The sequence below is a fragment of the Dermacentor andersoni genome, chromosome 5 (genome assembly GCF_023375885.2).
Source record: "Dermacentor andersoni chromosome 5, qqDerAnde1_hic_scaffold, whole genome shotgun sequence".
Taxonomy (NCBI): Eukaryota; Metazoa; Arthropoda; class Arachnida; order Ixodida; family Ixodidae; genus Dermacentor; species Dermacentor andersoni.
The window spans coordinates 111,993,616-112,014,005 of NC_092818.1; the positions used below are offsets into that span (position 1 = coordinate 111,993,616).

The window sequence follows — 20,390 nt, forward strand, 5'->3', positions numbered from 1 at the left end:
GAGTTTGTCTGGTGACAGCTACAAAGCCTTCTCTCCGGGCAGATGCATCAAGAAACAACCTGCTCACATTTGAGAGCAAAATGTCCAAGCTCCATCTGCTTCCTGTAAGACCTGCCTTGTAGGCATTATGCACAGTGTGCAAGCTACAGCTGCCCAAGTCTAAGCGCGTCACCTGATAATTCCTCCTGCAGGCCTTTGAATGCCTTGAGAACGGAAGTGGTTCTAAGGCATCAAGTAGCTTTTCCCGCAGGTCTTCAGCCATGGCATGGCCCATAAACACAGATGTGAAGTAGCATACGGTGACCAACTGTGATGCATCCCAGTACCTTAGATGAACGTCCATTTGCTTTTGCTGGAAATTTTCATTCAGAGACTCGTCAAACAAGACAACGTAGCAGTGGCTGTTCTCTATCTACCGCCGTAGAGCGGATAGAACGAATGGCTTCAAATCATGGCACACAATATACATGCACTTCTGCTCTCCGCATTTTAAAGCTTGTGCCACCTCACTGTCTGGAAACATCCTTTTAAACAATCCGTTCACCTGTGATTACGAATTATATGAATAGTGCAATGTTATGACCTTCAATGTCCACAGAATTTCTGCGTCTATCACAAGTTCACGTTCCTTGCATGCATCCATCAAGTTTGATGACTGCGACAGCGCTGGCTGTGGTTCATTTGCTTGACGTTCAGAGATTGCCAGGAAGCTCCTTATGCAGCTACTCCCGGCGGCTTGCATGTGCTCTCTATGCTTTCCGCTTTTTAGGTGGCTTTTTAAAGCAGACTCCCCTATGGCAGTGATGTCAAAACACTTGCAGCAAACTTTGCATTTTACCTTGTGCGGATTTGACATGTCGGGTGCAAGCCACTCTCGGTAGTTGTCGTTGTTCAGCTATGACCGCTGAAATTTGCATTTTCCAGGCATCGTTGGCACACACGTTTACTGGCACACACGACGATATCACCGTACACACACACAGGTACGACATGTGCACTTAATGTCGCGATACAACCTCACATACACACGAGCGCTATACATGCACGCATAAGCACTACACGAGCGCAAAACGTGACGATAAAACCGCACACGCAAACGCTAAACACGCCCATTTCTCTACTCGTCTGGAAAGTAACACAGGAAATGGGCAGGAGTTTGAAATGGTACACAAGCCAATGTCATTGCGGTCAGACATTTACGAGCGTCTGCTAGGCACATGCTGACTTGACTTTGTACGAAACTTACACCATATATTCAACAAAATCACAGCAGAAATTCAGGAGGTTTGAAATTTTCTCAAATACTATCACTGGAAGGTTATTAAAAATTTAGGAAATTAAAGCATCTGCGAAAATTCCAGGTCTTTCAAGGCCTTGAAAACGATCTTTTCAAATTCAAGGGTTTTCAAGGGTTTCAAGGACTCACACGAACCCTGCGAGAAAACAGTACACAAATACTTACTATGTCAACACGCTTTTATTTACTGAATGAATCGGAAAATACCATTTATATTTTGCACGGAAGCAGTGCGGAAGCTGCAATTCTCGTCATCTCATGACTGATTAGCGCTCACAGCAGTGAAGGCTTCATGTCTTCCTTCACAGTGTGGCCGCAGCGCGTGTCATCTGAGACACGCTTTTCACTACCGTGCGCACATCCAGATTACTTTTTCATCCTCGACCGCCTTGCACCGAGTAAAAACGAAACTACTGCTTGCCACAACTGCTGCGGACGAAACCACGGCTGCTATCTACACGATTATGGATGGAGACTATGCAGTCACAAAGGCACGTGACCAACGCGGTGCTATGCGCGGTGGTGAACGTAAGAATAAAGGCTTTAAAGGCACAAATAGGCACGAAGCGTTCTGGCGTTGCTGTCAATCACGCACGATATATACTGATGACTTAGGCGATGCAAACTCTGCCGCTTCGTTTCGGTGGACACTAACACCATTTCTGCTCTTTTGTGTCGCACTTTTGTGGTGCTCCGCAGTCACTGGGCTCCGAGAGTTGTCCGAATTAACCAATATGCGGCCAAATACGTCCGAATTAACAACTTTCATTGCATTAAATAATGCATACGCCTCCCGGGACCAAAGGACGAGTTCAAATTATCAGATTTTCCTAATTAATGAGGGTCAAGTTAACGAGGTTTTACTTGCAACGAATTTGAATTGAGCAAGACATCAGCTACAAGACAACAATGTAGGCACATTTTGCACCTAAACAACATGGCCAATTCCACAATACAGCAAAACAACTACTGCAACAAATGGCAACCAACTCACCACTAATCTAAAACTTTCCTTCTACAAAGAGGAATCCTTCAAAATAAAATAAAGAGCTTTCTCAATCATAAATGTTTACAAATTATCTTTAGCTAACGAATTTAAGGCAATGGGCAAAAAATATATTGCACAGGTAGTCTCAGGAGGTTACACCAAAGCTTCAATGCGAATAGACACTGCAGTAACATGGACAGAATGTGCACATACTGGGATAAGTAGTCACCCCATAAAAGCTGTTCCAAGACACCCCGATGAAACTATCACCATCTGCTATCGCATTTCAACAGTAAATGCTTGTGGCTTCAGTTTCAGCCCAAGAATTGTTCTATAGCTGCATATTTCTGCTGTGCAGAAATACCTCAAGAATACTGCCCTTCACTGCACTCTAGTAAAGTTGTCGCCTTTGGTCATATGCTGTGCCAGGGTTTCTGCCACGCAAAATATACATATAGAATTCACGCTTTCATTTACTCTTTCTCAACGTTTTCGTACTCGACTTGCTAGTGAAATATATATGAACGGGATTCCACTGTACATGCTAAGATATGGTAAACAGTTCAAATTTTGCAACTGAAGGCTTGCATTGGCATCATAGCTGCCATGTTGAAGGAACACAAGTACAATGGAAAGTTGCACTGCGAACCAATCGGAGCCGGGATAATATAACCATTCTACTTCAGTTCTCTTCCTTACCGTGCTTCGCCATGAATTCGCACAGCACTCCGCCTACATTTTAACCAGGTTCAATCACTTGAGAGCAGTATATAAAGAACAGAATTTAGCAAAGGGAATCGTTACATTATATCAGCCCCCTTAATTTCCAGCAGCACTGCGGAAGCTGTGAATAGTGCTCTAATATTGCGCCCACGAAGCCACGTGCAAGCCACCCTGAAAGCACCCATCAAAAAAATGCCTTTCCCACCAACAGAAACTACAACGTTGGACTCACTGGAAGCCAGACGACTGCACGGTGAACTGGACGCCAGGACCCTGCATGTTTTCACGATTGTCAGCAACGGTAGGGGTACCACTGTGAGTGGAGTCCTGTAGCAGGGCCAAGGGTTGCCGCTGTGAGGGAGGCTTGGCACGCGACCCCACGGCACTGCCGCCCACTATGCCGCCCCCACCAGGGGCCACCCCCCCAAGTGTGGGCCTGTGAAAGCCACCCGACGACGCATGGTTTCGGCCTGGAAACACTGCACCAGCCGATGAGTTCAGTCCAGGGTGGTGCTCCTCCAGACGGCGACTCATCCTCTCATCCTCTCCACAGTGCACAGCTGCATCCCGATAGAGAAACATCATTCATATCTGTGCGACACACAAGTAGACCAAAACGAAGGGCAAGATATGAGGGAATGAAATGTAAAAAAAAGACACATGAAAACCTTATGGCACAAGCACAGTCTACCAAGTGCACAATAGAAATGAGGAAAAACTACAAAAGAGCATCAACAAAGCATCTAGCCAACCCCTGTATTGCCTCATACTATAACACAGACACAAATATAGCTCACCCAGTTCACCATCCTTTTGAGCAGCACATCACTAGTAGCACATTTCTGCTTGCTAGCACAGAAAATGAGGAGAACAAGAACTACAGCCGAAGTACTACACTCTAAGGAAAGTTTGCGCCCTTTGAGGCTTATCTTGTCCTCAAATAATAATCATCATCTTGCGTGCTTTTTCTTTCTCAAACTCTGTACGTCTGGTACCTCCAGGCCACAAACAGCGACCGCATTATCAGTGTGACATAGGATTCTTGACAGGAAAGTAGCGAGCGCAGAATTTTCAAGAAAGCCAACAAGCAATACACAAGATTATTGTTTGGGGAAAGATACACCTCAAAGGGTGTAGCATGTAAACTTCTCTCTCTTCTTTTTTGGTGCAGTATAACATGAGAGGTCTATCAGTGAACAAAGGAGGACTGCAAGAAAATAATTTTTTTTTCTTTCTTTGTCTGCTCGTGAAACCAGGGGCATGATGGGACTAGTAAAAAGAGAGACAAGGTTTACAGAAGTGAACAGAGCTATATAACTACTGGTACAAGATCAAAGAAGAATGAAAAAAAAAAAAAGACAGCTAATTCTAAGCGAAGCCTGAACACAGAGCTCCACTCACACTTGATGCGCTGCATGCTAAATTTTCAAGGAAATTGCTTTTCTTTTTTTGTGTGTGAAAACCACATCCTATAAACTTTTTGTACTGATAGAACAGTGGTACAAAATATTTTCAGAATGCAAAAGCTGCAGCATAATATCAAATGTGAAGCACGCAGCCCACAATTGAGCCTCTTTGTGGCCTAAGCTATATGCTTAGGCCAAGAAGCATTTCAGCTAGCACAGGTTTACACAATATAAAAGGTGTTGCGAGTGGGTGTACATGTGCTATGGTGATGTACAAATACATTATGTACAAACACCAAAGCACAGGGTGCACAAGCCTCAAGCTGAAATCCGTTCTAAATGCAAGAATTTTTGAGACAATATACAGCCAGGCCCACTTATAACAATCCCATTTAGAGTGAACTTTCAGCTACTCCAAACAGGTTATCTACACCCGAAGAGTTTTGCTGGAACCTACGAGAGAGATGTCCACCAACAACCTGCAGGACTGTTTAGTTCGGTTGCAACGGACAGAATGAACCACGGAGCAATGTGTATCCAGTGAGAGGAAGACTGCATTTGCAATTATCGCTGCAAGACATGTCACCTTTATACTTTTATTTTACAGTTTTATTACTCCTGCACTGTAAATACTCCTGAACAGCATGAAGAAATCCTTTTTCTTTTTTTCCAGGAGAACTCAACTCGATTTATGGCTACTATTACAGCGACTGGTGGTGCTGCGGTTTATTGTGTAGATATCTCAGAGAACACCTCTGATGAAGCAATCGCTGGAGAGGTGCGACAACTGGTAAAGGAGGCCTCCAACTGTGCCCCCCAATGGTTAGGTGCTTCATTTACCATCACGCCAACAGCTCGACAAACTTCGAGAGTGTGACTATCTGCTTTACACTACTTAGACCTTCTTAACTCACAATTTTTAAAGAATTTCAGGGTTTCACATGCCAAAACCACAATATGACAACGAAGCACGCCAGGAGCTCCAGAATAATGTTGACCACTTGGGGCTTTTTAATGTGCACTCAACAAGGATATTTTTTTTAGTTTACCCCCATTGAAAATTTTACCAATTTCTGCCAGTAAGCACCACGCGTATCATTTTTGGCATTAAAGGGTGTTGCTTCTGCATCTTGTTCAGTTCTTTGTCGGTAGCCTCGGGTGAAAGCTCAATTAAACGAACTTCTGATATAACGAACATATTTTGTACAGAAAATGTGTTTGTTGTGTCCCAGCTTGAATGTAGACCTTTTTCTCTATGCTGTGGCTGCAGCCAGTGTATGAGCAGAGAAAACTTTCAGTCGCATGTTCTCAGCCCCCAAGTTTACGAAGAAAACAAAATTATTCATAGTCGACTGTACGTACAGGTCCTTAATGTGTTCAATTATAAAAAAACTTGCCTCGCACGCCGAGCTCATGTATGTAGGTTTATTGTGCATTTTGGAGCAAAAATTTATTAATGTACATTGTAACAGCACAGCAAATTTGGTGCCAGAGTTAACATCTTTGCAGGCTATCGCAACTTGTTATTCTCTTCATCACCAGCTAAACTTAGCAGGCTGGTTTAAGCGATGAAACAGGATATCTTTTGGGACCTCCGCGTGTGCAAACATCGAAAGAGTCTATAAATTGCACAGCAGTTTCAAACAAGCCACTGGGGTCCACAACAATGCTATGCGGATGCATTTTGTCTGCCTGTTGTGTTTGTAAATGTGCTATTGCAGCTGCATACTCAATCACTGCAAGGCAACAGTTCAACTGCTCTTCCCTCAGAGGGCCACTCCCTTCTGGTCTGCCAAAACACCTTTTGTCACCACCTTTTGCCTGCTTAAACAGAGAGAATGATTCAGCCATAGTCACAACCTTGGTAATGCTTACTTCCTTTACAGTGACTGTTTTAGCCACTATAGTTTTTACATGCTCCAACTGAAATACACGCCTGTTTCATATCATGCTTGGGACTGTTTTAGCCACTACGAAAGTTTTTATGTGCTCCAACTGAAAGACACCATTTTTTTATCATGCTATGAGACACAGATGCTCACTGATCTGGAGAGGCAAAGCAGAAGGATGGGTATAAAAATTAACCTGCAGAAAACTAAAGCAATGTTTAACAGTCTCGGAAGAGAACAGTAGTTTACGATAGGTAGTGAAGCACTAGAAGTGGTAAGGAAATCTACTTAGGGCAGGTAGTGACCGTGGATCCGGATCACGAGACTGAAATAATCAGAAGAATAAGAATGGGCTGGGGTGCGTTTGGCAGGCATTCTCAGATCATGAACAGCAGGTTGTCATTATCCCTCAAGAGAAAAGTGTATAACAGCTGTGTATTACCAGTACTCACGTACAGGGCAGAAACCTGGAGGCTTACGAAAAGGGTTCTACTTAAATCGAGGACGACGCAACGAGCTATGGAAAGAAGAATGATGGGTGTAACGTTAAGGGATAAGAAAAGAGCAGATTGGGTGAGGGAACAAACGCGAGTTAATGACATTTTAGTTGAAATCAAGAAAAAGAAATGGGTATGGGCAGGGCATGTAATGAGGAGGGAAGATAACCGATGGTCTTTCGGACTGTATTCCAAGGGAAGGAAAGCGTAGCAGGGGGCGGCAGAAAGTTAGGTAGGCGGACGAGATTAAGAAGTTTGCAAGGACGACATGGCCACAATTAGTACATGACCGGGGTAGTTGGAGAAGTATGCGAGAGGCCTTTGCCCTGCACTGGGCGTAACCAGGCTGATGATGATGATGACACAGGCTAGCTGCGGCTGCAATGAGGAGGCAGGGCATTGCCACTGCCAAATTCTTACATATTTCTTGACTTGTGATGCAACACATAAAAAAAAAAACTGGAATGACAAATGTGTCCTGATGAGTCTTTTTTATCTTTGTAATAAAATGATGTACCAAGAACCTGTAACGTACACATACTAGTAAAGGCTGTGATGGAAACAGTATTTGTTCCCTGTTTTATTATCTCATTCACGGCGTAAAACTAAGCTTAAATGCAAACGTAACATTCTTCCAATTCCTCCAACATTAAAAGCAAATAGGCATCACAAGCAGGCAAGCTAACTTATGCAGCACACACTTCATAACTGTGAATATAAGAACTTTCCAACACCTGTCTTTAGAGCATTGGTGATCGATCAATGGTACACACAGATCTGCCTTAAACACCGATTCTAGCAATACAGAAGAAACAGCACAGGACACTATGATCCAATCAGGATAGTACCGCACGTCCGAACATGCTTAAGACACCATGTAACTAAATCACCAATATAGATTGCGCGGTTTTAAGCAAAGCCAATATCCAGACGGAACACTTATAATCATATCCGGAGCAGCCTTCAATGTGAAGCGCAGGAAGAACAAATAATAAGCCGTGAAATTTGAGCGAGTCACAACGGCAAGGCCGACACAGGCAGGTTTCTTTCTCAAACGCCAGTAGGAACTGAACCAAGGACTTGAAATGCTTGAAAGCGAGCTCGTACCGGCACAGCGATTTATGCAAGGTTACGAATACTGGAGTTTTCTCATAGGCGTTCTGGCTTCCGTATGTAAGAACGCGTCGGCAACAAGGAACGCTGCCCGTTCCGTTCGACAGAAAAGCTCCGCGCGCACGCCGTTCCACTTTTATTCCGGACCAGACGAACTGGCCTGCTTCAGGTCCCTACGCGATCAGACGTCCTCGCCCGGCGACTTTCCATCGCGAGACAACAAAGCGGCGCCCGAATCTGCACGCACCAAACGACTTCCTTGGCGCGCCACAGGGCATCCCTTCCCCTTCCTTCAGCACTCGAAACAGGGGGTCCGTCGGCTGTCCGAGCCGCGGGGACGAGGGCGAACGCGTCCGGGGCATCATCACACCCTGCTGGGCCGGAATTTCGACGCGGGCTAGACGCGACCGCAACGAGGAGGGAGGAAGAAGCTGGCGGCACGGCGGCGGCACATGCGGGGGGAGCTCAGCTGGTGTGCTACTCAATGGCAACCGCGACGCGAAACGCAGCCAGCGGAAAGGTCATACCCGCGCCCACCGATCGAGCTCGTGCCCATGCACGGATTTAAAGGAACGCACTTTCACAGCCACTATATTTCTAGGGTCGCACGCGGCACGGTCTGCTCACAGCACGTCCATGCCACGCCGAGTGCAAGAAGAAAAAAAAGCGCGGCCGTTTTCAAAGTCTCGCCCCGAAAGAGAGCTCCTGGCCGCCAGCCCAGCGAGACGGGGTGCGATTGAACGCAGCCACAGTGATTTCTACCGCTGTCCATACTCCAGCAAACAGCTGAGATTTGCCTCGCTTACCATTTCCAATATAGTAGCCCGCGACGACAACATGCTGCGGAATCCGTGACAGTTTACCAGCAGAGCGCACTGCATCCTCGCGCGAAGCAAATATGGCCGCGCCACACTACCAACACACACAACACAACGCTCTTCGGCAATACAACGCACGCACACACGACGGGGAAAGTCCAAGAGCGCCGCCGAGCGAGGGAGCCGCGGCGCTCTCGCCGAAGCACGCACATCGCTGCTGCGAAGCCGTGCGTGCGCCTCATCGTGCGTCCCGCTCGTCATGACTGCGTCCGCAAGAGCTTTCACAGCGAGAAAAAGAACGGCCTTTCTGCGACATCGCAGTCCGTCTGTGCGACTACAAGTGGTGTTTTCTGATGTGGCTGCTGTTGTAAGCAGTTTGCGAGATAGGAACGCGCTCCATGCAGCAGTGGATCATAACAGGGAGCTCCGCCCTCTCCCCACCTACCCTGCTCAGTAGACTCGCCCACGACGCTTGGGAGAGTCACCTGGGCCGAACGAACGTATGACAGGCGTATCGCTCCCGAGAGAACAGGCCAGCGAATCTTACATCGGGCCCACTCAGTATAAACCAAAACAAGCCTTTTTCTACCGCCGTGGTGGCCAAAGCATTATTCTCGATTGCTTAGCCTGGCTTTTCCACCGAAACGGACGCGAAACTTCCGACGCAACGGCAGATCCGTGGAAGCGTTCGCACCAATCCGTTCAAGGCACCCGCCGTTGAGACACGAAGAGTGTGGAGAAGACCGTTACTTCGCCGTTTTTTCTCAAATGCACAGAGCGATCCCTACAATCGGAACACAGAAAGCGAAACAAGTAATAACGGTGCCAAGTGTTCGCGCGATTCTAGACAACAAAATACAACTAGGCGCTCTGCACAACTGGCGCCCTATAGTTAGCAACGACGACAGAATACTGCACGTTTGCACTGAGTAGCGAACGTAGTGAAGTCTATGCAGGTGTACTGTTTGCCTTAGAGGTCGTAGTTCCGACCTACTCCTTCAGCGACGCACAGTTTAGTTCGAAAAGTTAACGTCCTAAAGCGGTACGTTGCGACGCCCGAAAAGTGCTGAAATTGCCATCAAAAGTTGAAACGATGACTATGGACGAAACCTGTATAAAATCTACTGGCTTTAGCATGCTTATTTTCCTGTCAGCACGAAAATCGCAGCAATTAACTTCGATGTTTGTAGAATTTCTGGTCCATCAAAATACGTAGCTTCAAGATGGAGAAATACAACCCAGACTAAAAATACGTGCACAGCTACAAAGTTAAACGTCTTGTTGTATAAAAGTTATAAGTACAAGTGTATTTACCTTTCTCGTGGTAACGATGAATCCGAATTTAAATGACGCGAGAACGAACAACTGAAAACCTCCGCCATGAAATCCTTTCCTGAATAAGTACGTCACTCGTGTTTGGGTTGCCTCCGGCCAATCAGAATGCCCTAGGCGCCCAAAAAAACACAGAAATACCCAGGCGCGCAAAAAGAAATATTTGCGCGGGAAGCTGAAAACGGGGCTACGGATTGGCTGGTGTCAACTTGCATAGTCTAAAAATTGAGCTAGTTTTTGTTTCGTTATGCTGGTGGCCATGTTAACTAGAGTTTCATGATTCATTGCGGGTTCTGTGCAGCCGCAGTTGGTTCTTTATTCTATGGCCGCAGTCTGCAATGGTGCATTGCCAGATGTATTTATCGGCGGTGTGCTGGGCAGGCCATACTAACTCAGAATTTTCGCGTCCGTGATTTAATGTGTGTACAATAACTCACGCAACTTTCATATTTGTTTCACCACGCAGGACTGGTTTAATAATGATTGTAGGTGTTCTGTGGATTAATCGAAGCTAATGGCGCCTCGGGCGATCTCCTTCGTCAGCTACGAGTCCATTGAATTTCTACGCTAAATGAATAAGAGAGCGTGCAGTGGGTGGGACACTTGCACGTGCAAACTAAAACATATACTCTCTTAAAAAAAGTTTGCACCTTTTAGAGAGTGCAGCGGGTGGGACACTGGACACGTGCAAACTAAAACATATACTCTCTTAAAAAAAGTTTGCACCTTTTGGGACTTGTCCCACAACGATAATCATCTGCCTTGCTTGCGTTTCCTTTCTGGAAAACTCTGTGCTCGCTACTTTCCTGTCGAGAATGCTATGTCACGCATAAGTAATTGTATACTATGCCTGCAGCTGGATTTTAAGAAGTCTCCTGCGCCGTTTGACTGCACCTCCTTTATTGATGCGAAAGCGCAAAATGGCTCATTGAGCGAAAAAGCCGGCGTCTGTAGCAGCGAAACGGCACCTAAATTCCCACTAGCTACGACGCCACGTCACGAACGCGCCTCAACGGAGTTCCAATTGGCTACCACGGCACGAGTGTGCTTCGACGGAGTAGAGCGGGCGAAAGGGAACACCTGCTGCTTCAGTAGCGCGCCAGGTGTTGCGTGAGGAAAGAGGGCATCGCCGCGATGCCGCGCCACCACAGCCCTCGCTAGCCTGTTATAATTACCACCGCGTTCCTTGCCGGCGCAAGCTCTCGCCTCAAGGCGCTGGTTTGCCCGCGAGCTGTACATATAACTCGAAGGACCGCTCAGCGGCGTTCAATTGGACATTATGCTTTCGTATTCACAACTCATAAGAATTGCTTGGATGTCCTCGAATCTTTTCCCAGTTTCCCTTTTGTGCTTCTTTCCTCACTTTATATCTTCCCTTCCCTTTGAGGCAATTGGGCATTGCATACAGTGGCGTAGCAAAAGGGGGGGGGGGGCCGTGGGCCCCGGGTGCACGGGGCCAGTAGGGTGGCGGGGGGTGTCATATACGTCTGAAGACACCCGAAAATTGTCGATATCCTCGACTACACCCGGGGGCTACAGAATAGCTAAGGGCCCCGGGTGCCAGATGACCTAGCGAGGTGGTGGTAACAACTTTATTTCGTCAACAGAAAGGATTTGGTTGACTTTAGTGGGCTTCCAGGGTGCGTGAGGTGGCCGTCCGATCAGTTCCTCTAGTGCCATCTGTTATGGTCGTGAGGCCCTGTCTGTCAGCGACTTCCAAAGCCCAGCTGACGGCCTGCAGTTGAACCGCCGGGTCCGAGATGGACACCGCATCCTCCCACTCTTGTTCGTTAGAGAGATGCCATTCTCTTTTCGGTTTTAGATTGTCGCAGTCGAATAAAATGTGTTTTAAATCTGCCTTTGTGACCCCGCAGAGCTTACATTCGGGGGTGTAGACTCGTGGGTAGGCCTTGGAGTATATATAGGGGTTGGGGGAGGTGTTAGTATGTAGCTTCCGCCAGGCCACTTGTTGATGTTTATTAAGGCTTTTGTCCGGCGGCGGGAGCGTCCTTCTGTTGTTTCTGTAATATAATGTTATTTCGTGGTAGGTGGTCAAGGTCTCTCTGGCCGACCTCAGGACCGGCTCGCCCACTGCCCGGTTGACGAAACCTCGGGCTAAGTTGTGGGCCGCCTCGTTCCCAGGATGCGACGCGTGGGCCGGAACCCATATAATTCTAATGGGTCTGGCGTTGAAATTTTGCGGTTTTAGGATTTGTTTGGCGGGTTTGTGGACCCTCCCATTTGCAAAGTTTCGAACGGCTGTCTTCGAGTCGCTAAAAATCATGTTGGCTTCAGTGCTTATAATGGCTAGGGCGATGACCGCTTCTTCCGCCTCGTGTGCCTTTTTGCTCTGCACAGAGACGGCTGAGATTGGTTTTAGGCCCATGCCCACGACGCCTATCGAAAAGGCATCGTGATCACAGAGCTCTGCAACGTCCGTACAGATTGCCTCCTTATGGTTTGAATATTGCCTGTGGAGGGCTTTGGCTCTCGCCTTCCTCCTTTCTGCGTGGTGTTCGGGATGCATGTTTTTCGGGATTGGATCTATTCTCAGATACTTGTGTATGTCTCTAGGCATTTGCACGGCATCCGTCCCTGTGCATTCTTGCCTGATATCCAAGGTCCTTAGAATGTGTCTTCCCGTGGGTGTTTTTGCTAGCCTGTCGTACTGTGTGATTCTACGCGCCTCGACTAGCTTGGGAAGCGTGTTGTGTATGCCTAACATTAGCAGCCTTTCTGTTGATGTATACTTAGGGAGATGAAGGGCTGCCTTGTACGATTGTCTTATGAGGCATTCAACCTTGTTCTTTTCCGCTGCCTGAAGTTTGAGATAGGGGAGAGAATATACTATACGGCTGAGTACGAAAGCCTGCACTAGCCTCCTCAAATCTGTTTCTTTCATTCCCTGGTGTTTGTTAGCTATTCGTCTTATGAGCCTGTTGGTTTGTCCAACGTATGCGAATAGTTTGTTTAGTGTAGTTGTGTGTTTCCCGTTGTTTTGAATGTGCATTCCCAGGATTCTCAAGGTTTGTACTTCTGGAACTTTTATACCGTCAACCCTAACATCCAATTGTGCCGGGGGATAGTTTTTTTTAGGTCTGTGTCTGATAACTAGGAGTTTGGATTTTTGTGGCAAGCACGTTAGTCCGACTCTCCTGGCACATCCGGTCACTATATTCGCTCCCGTCTGTAGCGTGCTCTCGATATCACCTTCGTTTCCCCTTACTGTCCAGAGGGTGATGTCGTTTGCGTAGAGTGCCGACGATAAGTTTGGTATGGCGGCGAGAAGCTTGGCCATGGGTATGAGGGTTGTGTTAGAGGTTGTGTTAAATGTGATAGATCCGAGCTAATTCTAGTTATGCCGCTCCTCCCATTCCTCTGGGAGCTGTGCGTTCCAACTCTGGCAGGTCTTCCCTGGCTCCAAACTTGAGAAGGCTTGGCATCACTCCAAACCACATTGTAGCATGGTAGGAACCAGTGGAAAGCACTGCAAATGCACAAGTATGCTACATGTGATTTTAGGTTTGTTGTTAAGTCTTCGTAGACATTCTAAACTTTAGCAATTTGAAGTGGCTGTGTGAAACCATGATAAAAGTTAGCACTACAATTGCGAAGCTCAGTTTTCACGAATAGTATGTTATTTTTAGAGAATGAATAGTGCATAAGTCACGGATTTGTTGCAGGGCCTGCATGTCCATCTGGTGTCGTCCTAACAAATGTTGTATGTCTGTGCATGTGGAAGATTTTTTGAACACAAGAGAAATTCTAACTATTAGTTTTCGCATTATTACAGTCTGTTGTGTGCACCAATATCATCTAACATACAAGGCTGTATGAAACAAGACTGACATAATATAATCCATACGAGAGCTGCTTCGCAAGGTTAAATGTACCACAAGCATGCTGAAAACCAACTCCAAATGAAGCCTTGGCTATCATGCTGACCTGTTGCATGACTTGACTCAGAAAACTCATTATGAATCAAAGTGAGGCAGCAACACAGGCATGCTTCTTTGCTGTGCTTTAGTACTTTGTCATTCCCCTTTGAAACTAGCTTCAACAAGTATTCTTGGTCACTATGTTGGCTCCTAAGAAATTCTGACCAGCATATCAATGTTCTTGATAGCCATATGCTTTGATCTGCAGGATTTGATGTCCATGCTGTGGAATTAAGTGCCAATGCACACACAAAGTGACGTTATCAAAAAGAAAAACAGAACACCCCACTTTCAAACAAAATAGAATGTAGAAGGCCATTTTTATTTTATCTCTCTCATATATAAAAAGAACAACACACTTAAACACTGCTGTCCAGCACAATGCAAGAGTCCAAGGCAGGCCACAAACTGTCCTCCGAGCCATTGCTGCCCGCTGGCTTTGTTTCTATGTTGCACTCATCAAGGGCAGCATCAGCGAGGCAGTCCTCACTGGCAGGAAGCTTGCTCTCTTCCTCCTCGCCTGCTAGCTCGACCTGGGGCTCTAAACTTGGGGCCTCGTCAAGGCAGCGGCGGGCCACACGTGTTGCAGAGCGTTCGGTGCGATTTTGTGGCTCCAAAACTGGTGGCTCAGAGTCGGACCCTTCATCCAGGATCATACCCATGGCAGCCCACCGTCTCTTGGCACTTCTGGGACCCACGAGGCATCGCTCTGGGCTACCCGCTGCTGGCGTCACCTTCACAGAACCATCGTCCGACTCAGTGTCCTTAAATGAAGAGTGCGAGGGTTTGCGCATCAGCCCCAGGAGATTCAGGAGGTTTGGGCTCTGGCTTTCGTCAGCGTCTTTAAAGATATGGAGAAAAAGAAGACACAGTGTGATTGAGCATGAAGATGAAGACTCTATCGGGGCCCGTATTTTTGTAACGATCTATTTAATTTCCCATTCTTTCCTTATACACTGAGCTGAGTGGCCAATCACAGCAGTAACAATGTTGCGACAGGGATCGAACCAATGATGAAGGGTAAGAAAGAAAAAAGAAGGAAAATGGAATGAATCGCTATGCAATATGGCCTCAGGACTGCTTACAACAAAAACACACACATATGCGTGCACACAAATACAATGAAAAGGCATCATGAGAACTCACTGCAGGTAGTAATAGAATAATGCCTTTCTCTCATCGTAAGACAAAATTTTTTTTTCCCATTAAGCTACAAGGCAAGGCTACAGACCATCTTTAAATAATAATACAATCGACTTCCGTCAATTCGACCCTGACAGGGCCAACGAAGTTGATCGAATTATCCGGCGGGTCGAATTAAACAAGATGCAGAAAAAACGCCAAAACACACTGCTGATTTATTTGGCAGTATTTGCTTGAGTTTTACACGCCTCCGACTCAATTGCATGCCAACTTTCTACGTGTGAAGTAAAAACTAATGCAGAAATGAGTTGAAACTTCTAGCCAAAGTAGAAATCTAACGTGCACCTCATTTTTTACTGATGACAGGTTTCCTAAAGTCAGCTTCGCAGCAATTCAGCCATGTGGTGAAGCGTAAGAACGCCGTGAAGGTGGCTTTAGGTTTTGTATATGGGTTCACGGCGCAGGCAATTTTGGCCCAACCTACTTGGAAAATAAAAGGAACCCCGTTAGATTTTGGTAAATACTGTAATCAGACATTGTGAACTACTGTTATTACTTGAAGATCTTTATAAGACGAGCTGAAAATAGGCATTTTTGATGGGAGATGACATGTGGTGAACACATTCCCTGTCCCCTAAGCTCCGCCGAGACAGACGTTGCCACTAAAGGGGTCGTTACTGGGTCACCATATGGGTCAGGTGCATGCGTGTGGACTGGTAAAGTTCGAATTATCCTGCGAATGCCATAACGAACGCTTGGGTTCATATTAATGCACGGGTACCAGCCAGGACCTTCAGTCGGGGTCGAATTAACCGGAGTCAAATTAACAGAAATCTACTGTAATAATATTGACGAAGGTTGGTTAAACAGGTGCAGTAGAAGGAAACCAACCTGTCTCATGGACTGAAGAGGTAGATGTTTCGACTGGGAGTGAGTGTGTCGTTGCCGGCAGCTCACTGGAGACACTTGACGAGAACACCTCAGAAAATGGTTCATTCAAGTTGGTGTCCTCATCATCTAAGTTGATCAGGGGCGGGAAGTAGTTTGCCGAGTTGCCTGTCAAGCATTTCAGCCGCATTGTCCGTGTGGTTGGACCACATGCAGTGACAGCTGCCGTCGTTTGGTTGCACGACACGAGGTGAGAAACTGCAGGATGAAGGGAAGGGATAAAAAAGAGGAAGGGTACAATTATTCAGATCGCAGTATCTATAAATAAATAACTAAATAAATAAATAAATAAATAATGATGCATGAATGTGCTAAAAATGTAACAAAGTGTGGCCTCCTCTACAATTCTTTGCATTGTACCAGCCATCTGATACAAACGATTTTATTTCGGTAAAACCCAGAAACTGCCAAGTACAATCCATAAATGGAACTAGAAAATGTTTCTGTGGCAATGACTGGAAAGCTATGAAGGAAAAGTGTTATACAGGTAACAACACTAGTGAAAGTAGTTAAAAAGTCTCATTTACATTAGTTATGGCTGGAGAACAAAAGAAACATCATCTTATTTACTACAGCACTTATACTAGCTTATAAAACAAAACACATGAGTCAGTGTCAAGTATTCCACATTGTTTTTTTAGTTTTCCTCTTCCACGCATTGGCAAATGCAAAACAACTGCACTTCGAAGCTAGATTGATTCAGTGTCTGTTCCAAGAAACCGAAAGCACTGTCACGCTATGCTGGACTACATGGCACGATACCACATGTGCAGAATCTCCGACCCTGAAGCTTTCCCTTCATTGCCACAAACACTTGACAGTCGGCAAGTGCAGTCAATGCTCACTACAACAGACAGTAGTACAACAGAAATGTCTGTTATATCCCTTTAAGGCACTGTGTACGCAACTATGTATGCAAGATTGTGCATCAACAGAAAAAGCATTGATAAAAGTAACAATGTTTAAAATGTGTCACACGCTTCTTGAAACACTTCTGATTAGAATTGTGCTGCAAGCTTGAATAAAATGTGCAAGATGTTTCAGTAAAACGACTGGAAACATAGATGGTTCGATATTCTTGCTTGGTGTGAGTACGTCGTTTTATGCATTGGGTTCACTATATAGCGGTTTCACTTCTCCTATTATTTTGCACAATGTGTTGCATCAGGCATCATTTTGAAGTGGCTGGATAGGTGCTTTTTAAAAAGCCTGCTGGACACGAAATAGTTGAAGTTCTCATATCTGATGTTCCTGTAGTGATTTGAGTACGGTGAAGTGCAAAAGATGTGACAGTGCAAGGTGAGACAGACAGGACAAGCAGTACTGGCAGTTTGTCAGTAGCGCTTGTCCTGTCTGTCTCGCCTCGCATTATCCAGTCTTCTGCGGTTCCCTGTACTCATATATGCATCACCAACTGGCCCAAAATGCCACCTCTTCTGAGGTTCATGTAGTAAGTTTCTGCATGGAGTCCAGATTCTGTGAACTTGATGGACCTCACTAAAAAATTGAAACATTCTTATCCTATTCTGCAGCTGTGTACTTTTGATGATCCTGAAGATGTAAGAATTTTTTTTTTATTTGAATATACTGCAGGCCCTGCACGGCCCGTGCAGGAGTGGTACAGAAATGTAATGTTGAAAAAGAATCATGGTGAAAAGTCAATACACTGAATGCGGTTAATAAAAGAGTCGATGTTATTGCAACACACAATATCGTTAGTTAACTGATTCCACTGAGAAATGGCCGACGGAAAAAGGGAATGTTTGTGAACATTAACACGACTTGGGGGAAGATAGATTGTTTTGTAATGATTTAGTCTGGTTGAGCATTTTGGAGGATCTTGCAGGTAATGAGAATGTGTTATCTGGAAATGACTTTGGTATAATTGATAGATTAATTTTAGTTGTGAAATTGCTCTTCTCTGCGAGAGGGATTTTAGATTTGCCCTTGCGAGCAGACCTGAGATACTGGACTGCCTTTTGTAATACGAATATACAAACTTAATAGCAAATTTTTGTATGCATTCTATTTTATTTAAAAGGCATTTTTGATGAGGGCTCCAAATTAAATCAGCGTATTCTAGGCATGGTCTTATTAGTGTTTTGTACGCATTTAGTTTGAGGTGTGGTGGTGCTGCGCGCAGTTTCCTTTTTAAAAAGGATAGTTTGCCTACGGCTTTTTGGCACATGGTCGAGATATGAGGCTCCCAGTTAAGGTTAGGCGTGAGTTTAATACCTAGGTATTTTACCTGGTCGCTTTTGTTGAATATTGCGTTTCTGATCGAATATGTAAGGTTAAGCGGAAGTTTCTTACTTGTGAAAGAAATGTAATGCGTTTTTGATGTGTTCAGTTTCATGCCACATGTGTTGCACCAAGAGTAAATTGTTTGCAGTGAACTGTGCAGTTCTATCTTGTCGTCTGAGTTGTGTACGACTGTGTACATGACACAGTCATCAGCAAACAGGCGCATCTGAATTGAGTTTTTAATGGAAAATTGGATGTCGTTAATGTACATCAAGAACAAAAGTGGTGCCAGAACCGATCCTTGGGGTACTGCGGAGTAGACATCGAGTGGTTGTGAAAGATGATTATCGATTGCATCGCTCTGTTTACGATTGGTGAGTAAACTGTTGATCCAGGATATTATTTTATTACTAATACCAAAAGCCGATAATTTTGTGAGTAAATCCTGGTGCGGAACTATGTCAAACGCTTTAGAAAAGTCTAAAAAAACTGCATCTAATTGGCCATCATTATTAAGTACGTTAGCTATGTCATGAGTTAACTCAGCTAGTTGGGTTATAGTTGACAGGCTTGATCTGAAACCATGTTGTTGTTTATATAGAAGTTCGTTTGTTTCTAGGTGAATTATTATGGCCTTAAATATTACGTGTTCCATTATTTTGCAGCATGAGCTTGTTAATGACACTGGGCGGTAGTTATCTAAATCTAATCTTGAGCCCGATTTATGTATTGGAATTATTGCAGCCTTGCGCCAATCGTCTGGTAACACTGATGTTTGAAGAGAAAGAGTGAATACTTTAAATAGGTACTTTGATGTCCAGTTTGCATATCGACTTAAGAATGAGTTAGAAATCCGATCGGGGCCGGTAGATTTTTTCAGATCAAGCCTATGCAATGGAGACAGTATGCCCTCTTCACTTACAGTTAATTCTTCCATTGGTATTTTGACATCGTAAGGTGTTAAAGCTGCATTTGTAGCATATTTTGTAGAAACTGTCTGAAAGAAGTTATTCATCTCATTAGCAATGTGTTCAGGATCCTGAATAACATGGTCCGAGATTTTGATTTGCGTTATTTTTTCTCATTCATCTGACAAATAGTGCCAGAATGTGTGAGGGTCATGTGCCATAAACAAAGGTAATGTAGTGTCAAAGAAACGGGCTTTTGCTTCCAATATTTTTTGTTTTATTGTACCGATAAGATTGTCTAACGTGCACTAAGTTCCCCTTTTCCGCCATCGTTTTATTTTTAGTTGAAAATAAGCTTTAAATCAACACAAATAAATGGCGCTTTAAAGGGATATCCAATGTCCATTCTATACAATAGTATCATGGCTGCGGTATGTTGTGAAAAAGTGAAACTTTGCAAATACTGCTTAAACCAAAGGCTATCGCAAAAACATTGAAAACATCACAATTAATATAACTAAACAGACAAACAGGCTTACGCAGTAATCGTACTACCATGCGGCACGTCGCCTTGCTATCCGCCTTTGATGCTGGTCGCCAACAAATGACAGTATCCCCACACTGCAGCCCATACGGGGTGATCTTTCTTAAGTTTTCAAGAATATTTAGAAATTGCCTGTTTCAGATAGCTTAAGTCTAGTCCTTGAGCTGGATTACTCAAAGAGGCAGACATTACTTGCATGAGAAATCATATTGATGTCCAAATTGTGTGATGAAATACATGGGCGTTCTAGTTGCTTTTGTGTTTCAATGCCTAAAAGAGTGTTTTCTTTAAAAAATTCAGTGGAACGACAGTCCATTTTTACTACTAGTTTGATGGCACATACCATATTTATTCGAATCTAGGCTTACAGTTTTTCTAAAATAATCAAACACCAAATGCTAGGATCGGCTTAGATTCGAGTATGTTAAAAAATGCACCAGTTTGTAATTGAAAATAGTAAATGCAGTCATAGCCTCCCAGATAACTTCTGTGTGTGCCGGATGATCGACAAACCAATGGGAAGCAGCCATCGTTGGAACTATGGCGGTGGTGCCAGTTACGTAGGGTGGTGTCTTGAGCACACTTTTATATTTTTGGTGCTC

At 44.9% G+C, this 20,390-nt stretch overlaps 2 protein-coding genes across 7 annotated transcripts in view; both read right to left on the reverse strand.

The window, feature by feature from the left end:
- Sin3A (SIN3 transcription regulator family member A) overlaps positions 1–10,153 on the reverse strand; it is a 72,683-nt gene extending 62,530 nt beyond the window's left edge. Inside the window, exons 1-2 of one of the 2 annotated variants that reach the window (XM_055070936.2) lie at positions 10,046–10,153; positions 3,241–3,568 (exon numbers count right to left, since the gene is read on the reverse strand). In XM_055070936.2, coding sequence (XP_054926911.1) covers positions 3,241–3,542 — 302 coding nt within the window. In that variant the 5' untranslated portion in view covers positions 3,543–3,568; positions 10,046–10,153. Of the gene's footprint in view, positions 1–3,240; positions 3,569–8,719; positions 8,849–10,045 lie in introns of those variants that run through there. The other variant, XM_055070937.2, reaches the window with a different exon arrangement.
- A 4,137-nt stretch (positions 10,154–14,290) lies between these two features.
- Positions 14,291–20,390, reverse strand: part of row (relative of woc) — an 83,214-nt gene continuing 77,114 nt past the window's right edge. For all 5 annotated transcript variants that reach the window (XM_050179936.3, XM_050179939.3, XM_050179934.3 and 2 more), the window contains exons 19-20: positions 16,036–16,290; positions 14,291–14,842 (exon numbers count right to left, since the gene is read on the reverse strand). In XM_050179936.3, coding sequence (XP_050035893.1) covers positions 14,361–14,842; positions 16,036–16,290 — 737 coding nt within the window. In that variant the 3' untranslated portion in view covers positions 14,291–14,360. The remainder of the gene's footprint in view (positions 14,843–16,035; positions 16,291–20,390) is intronic.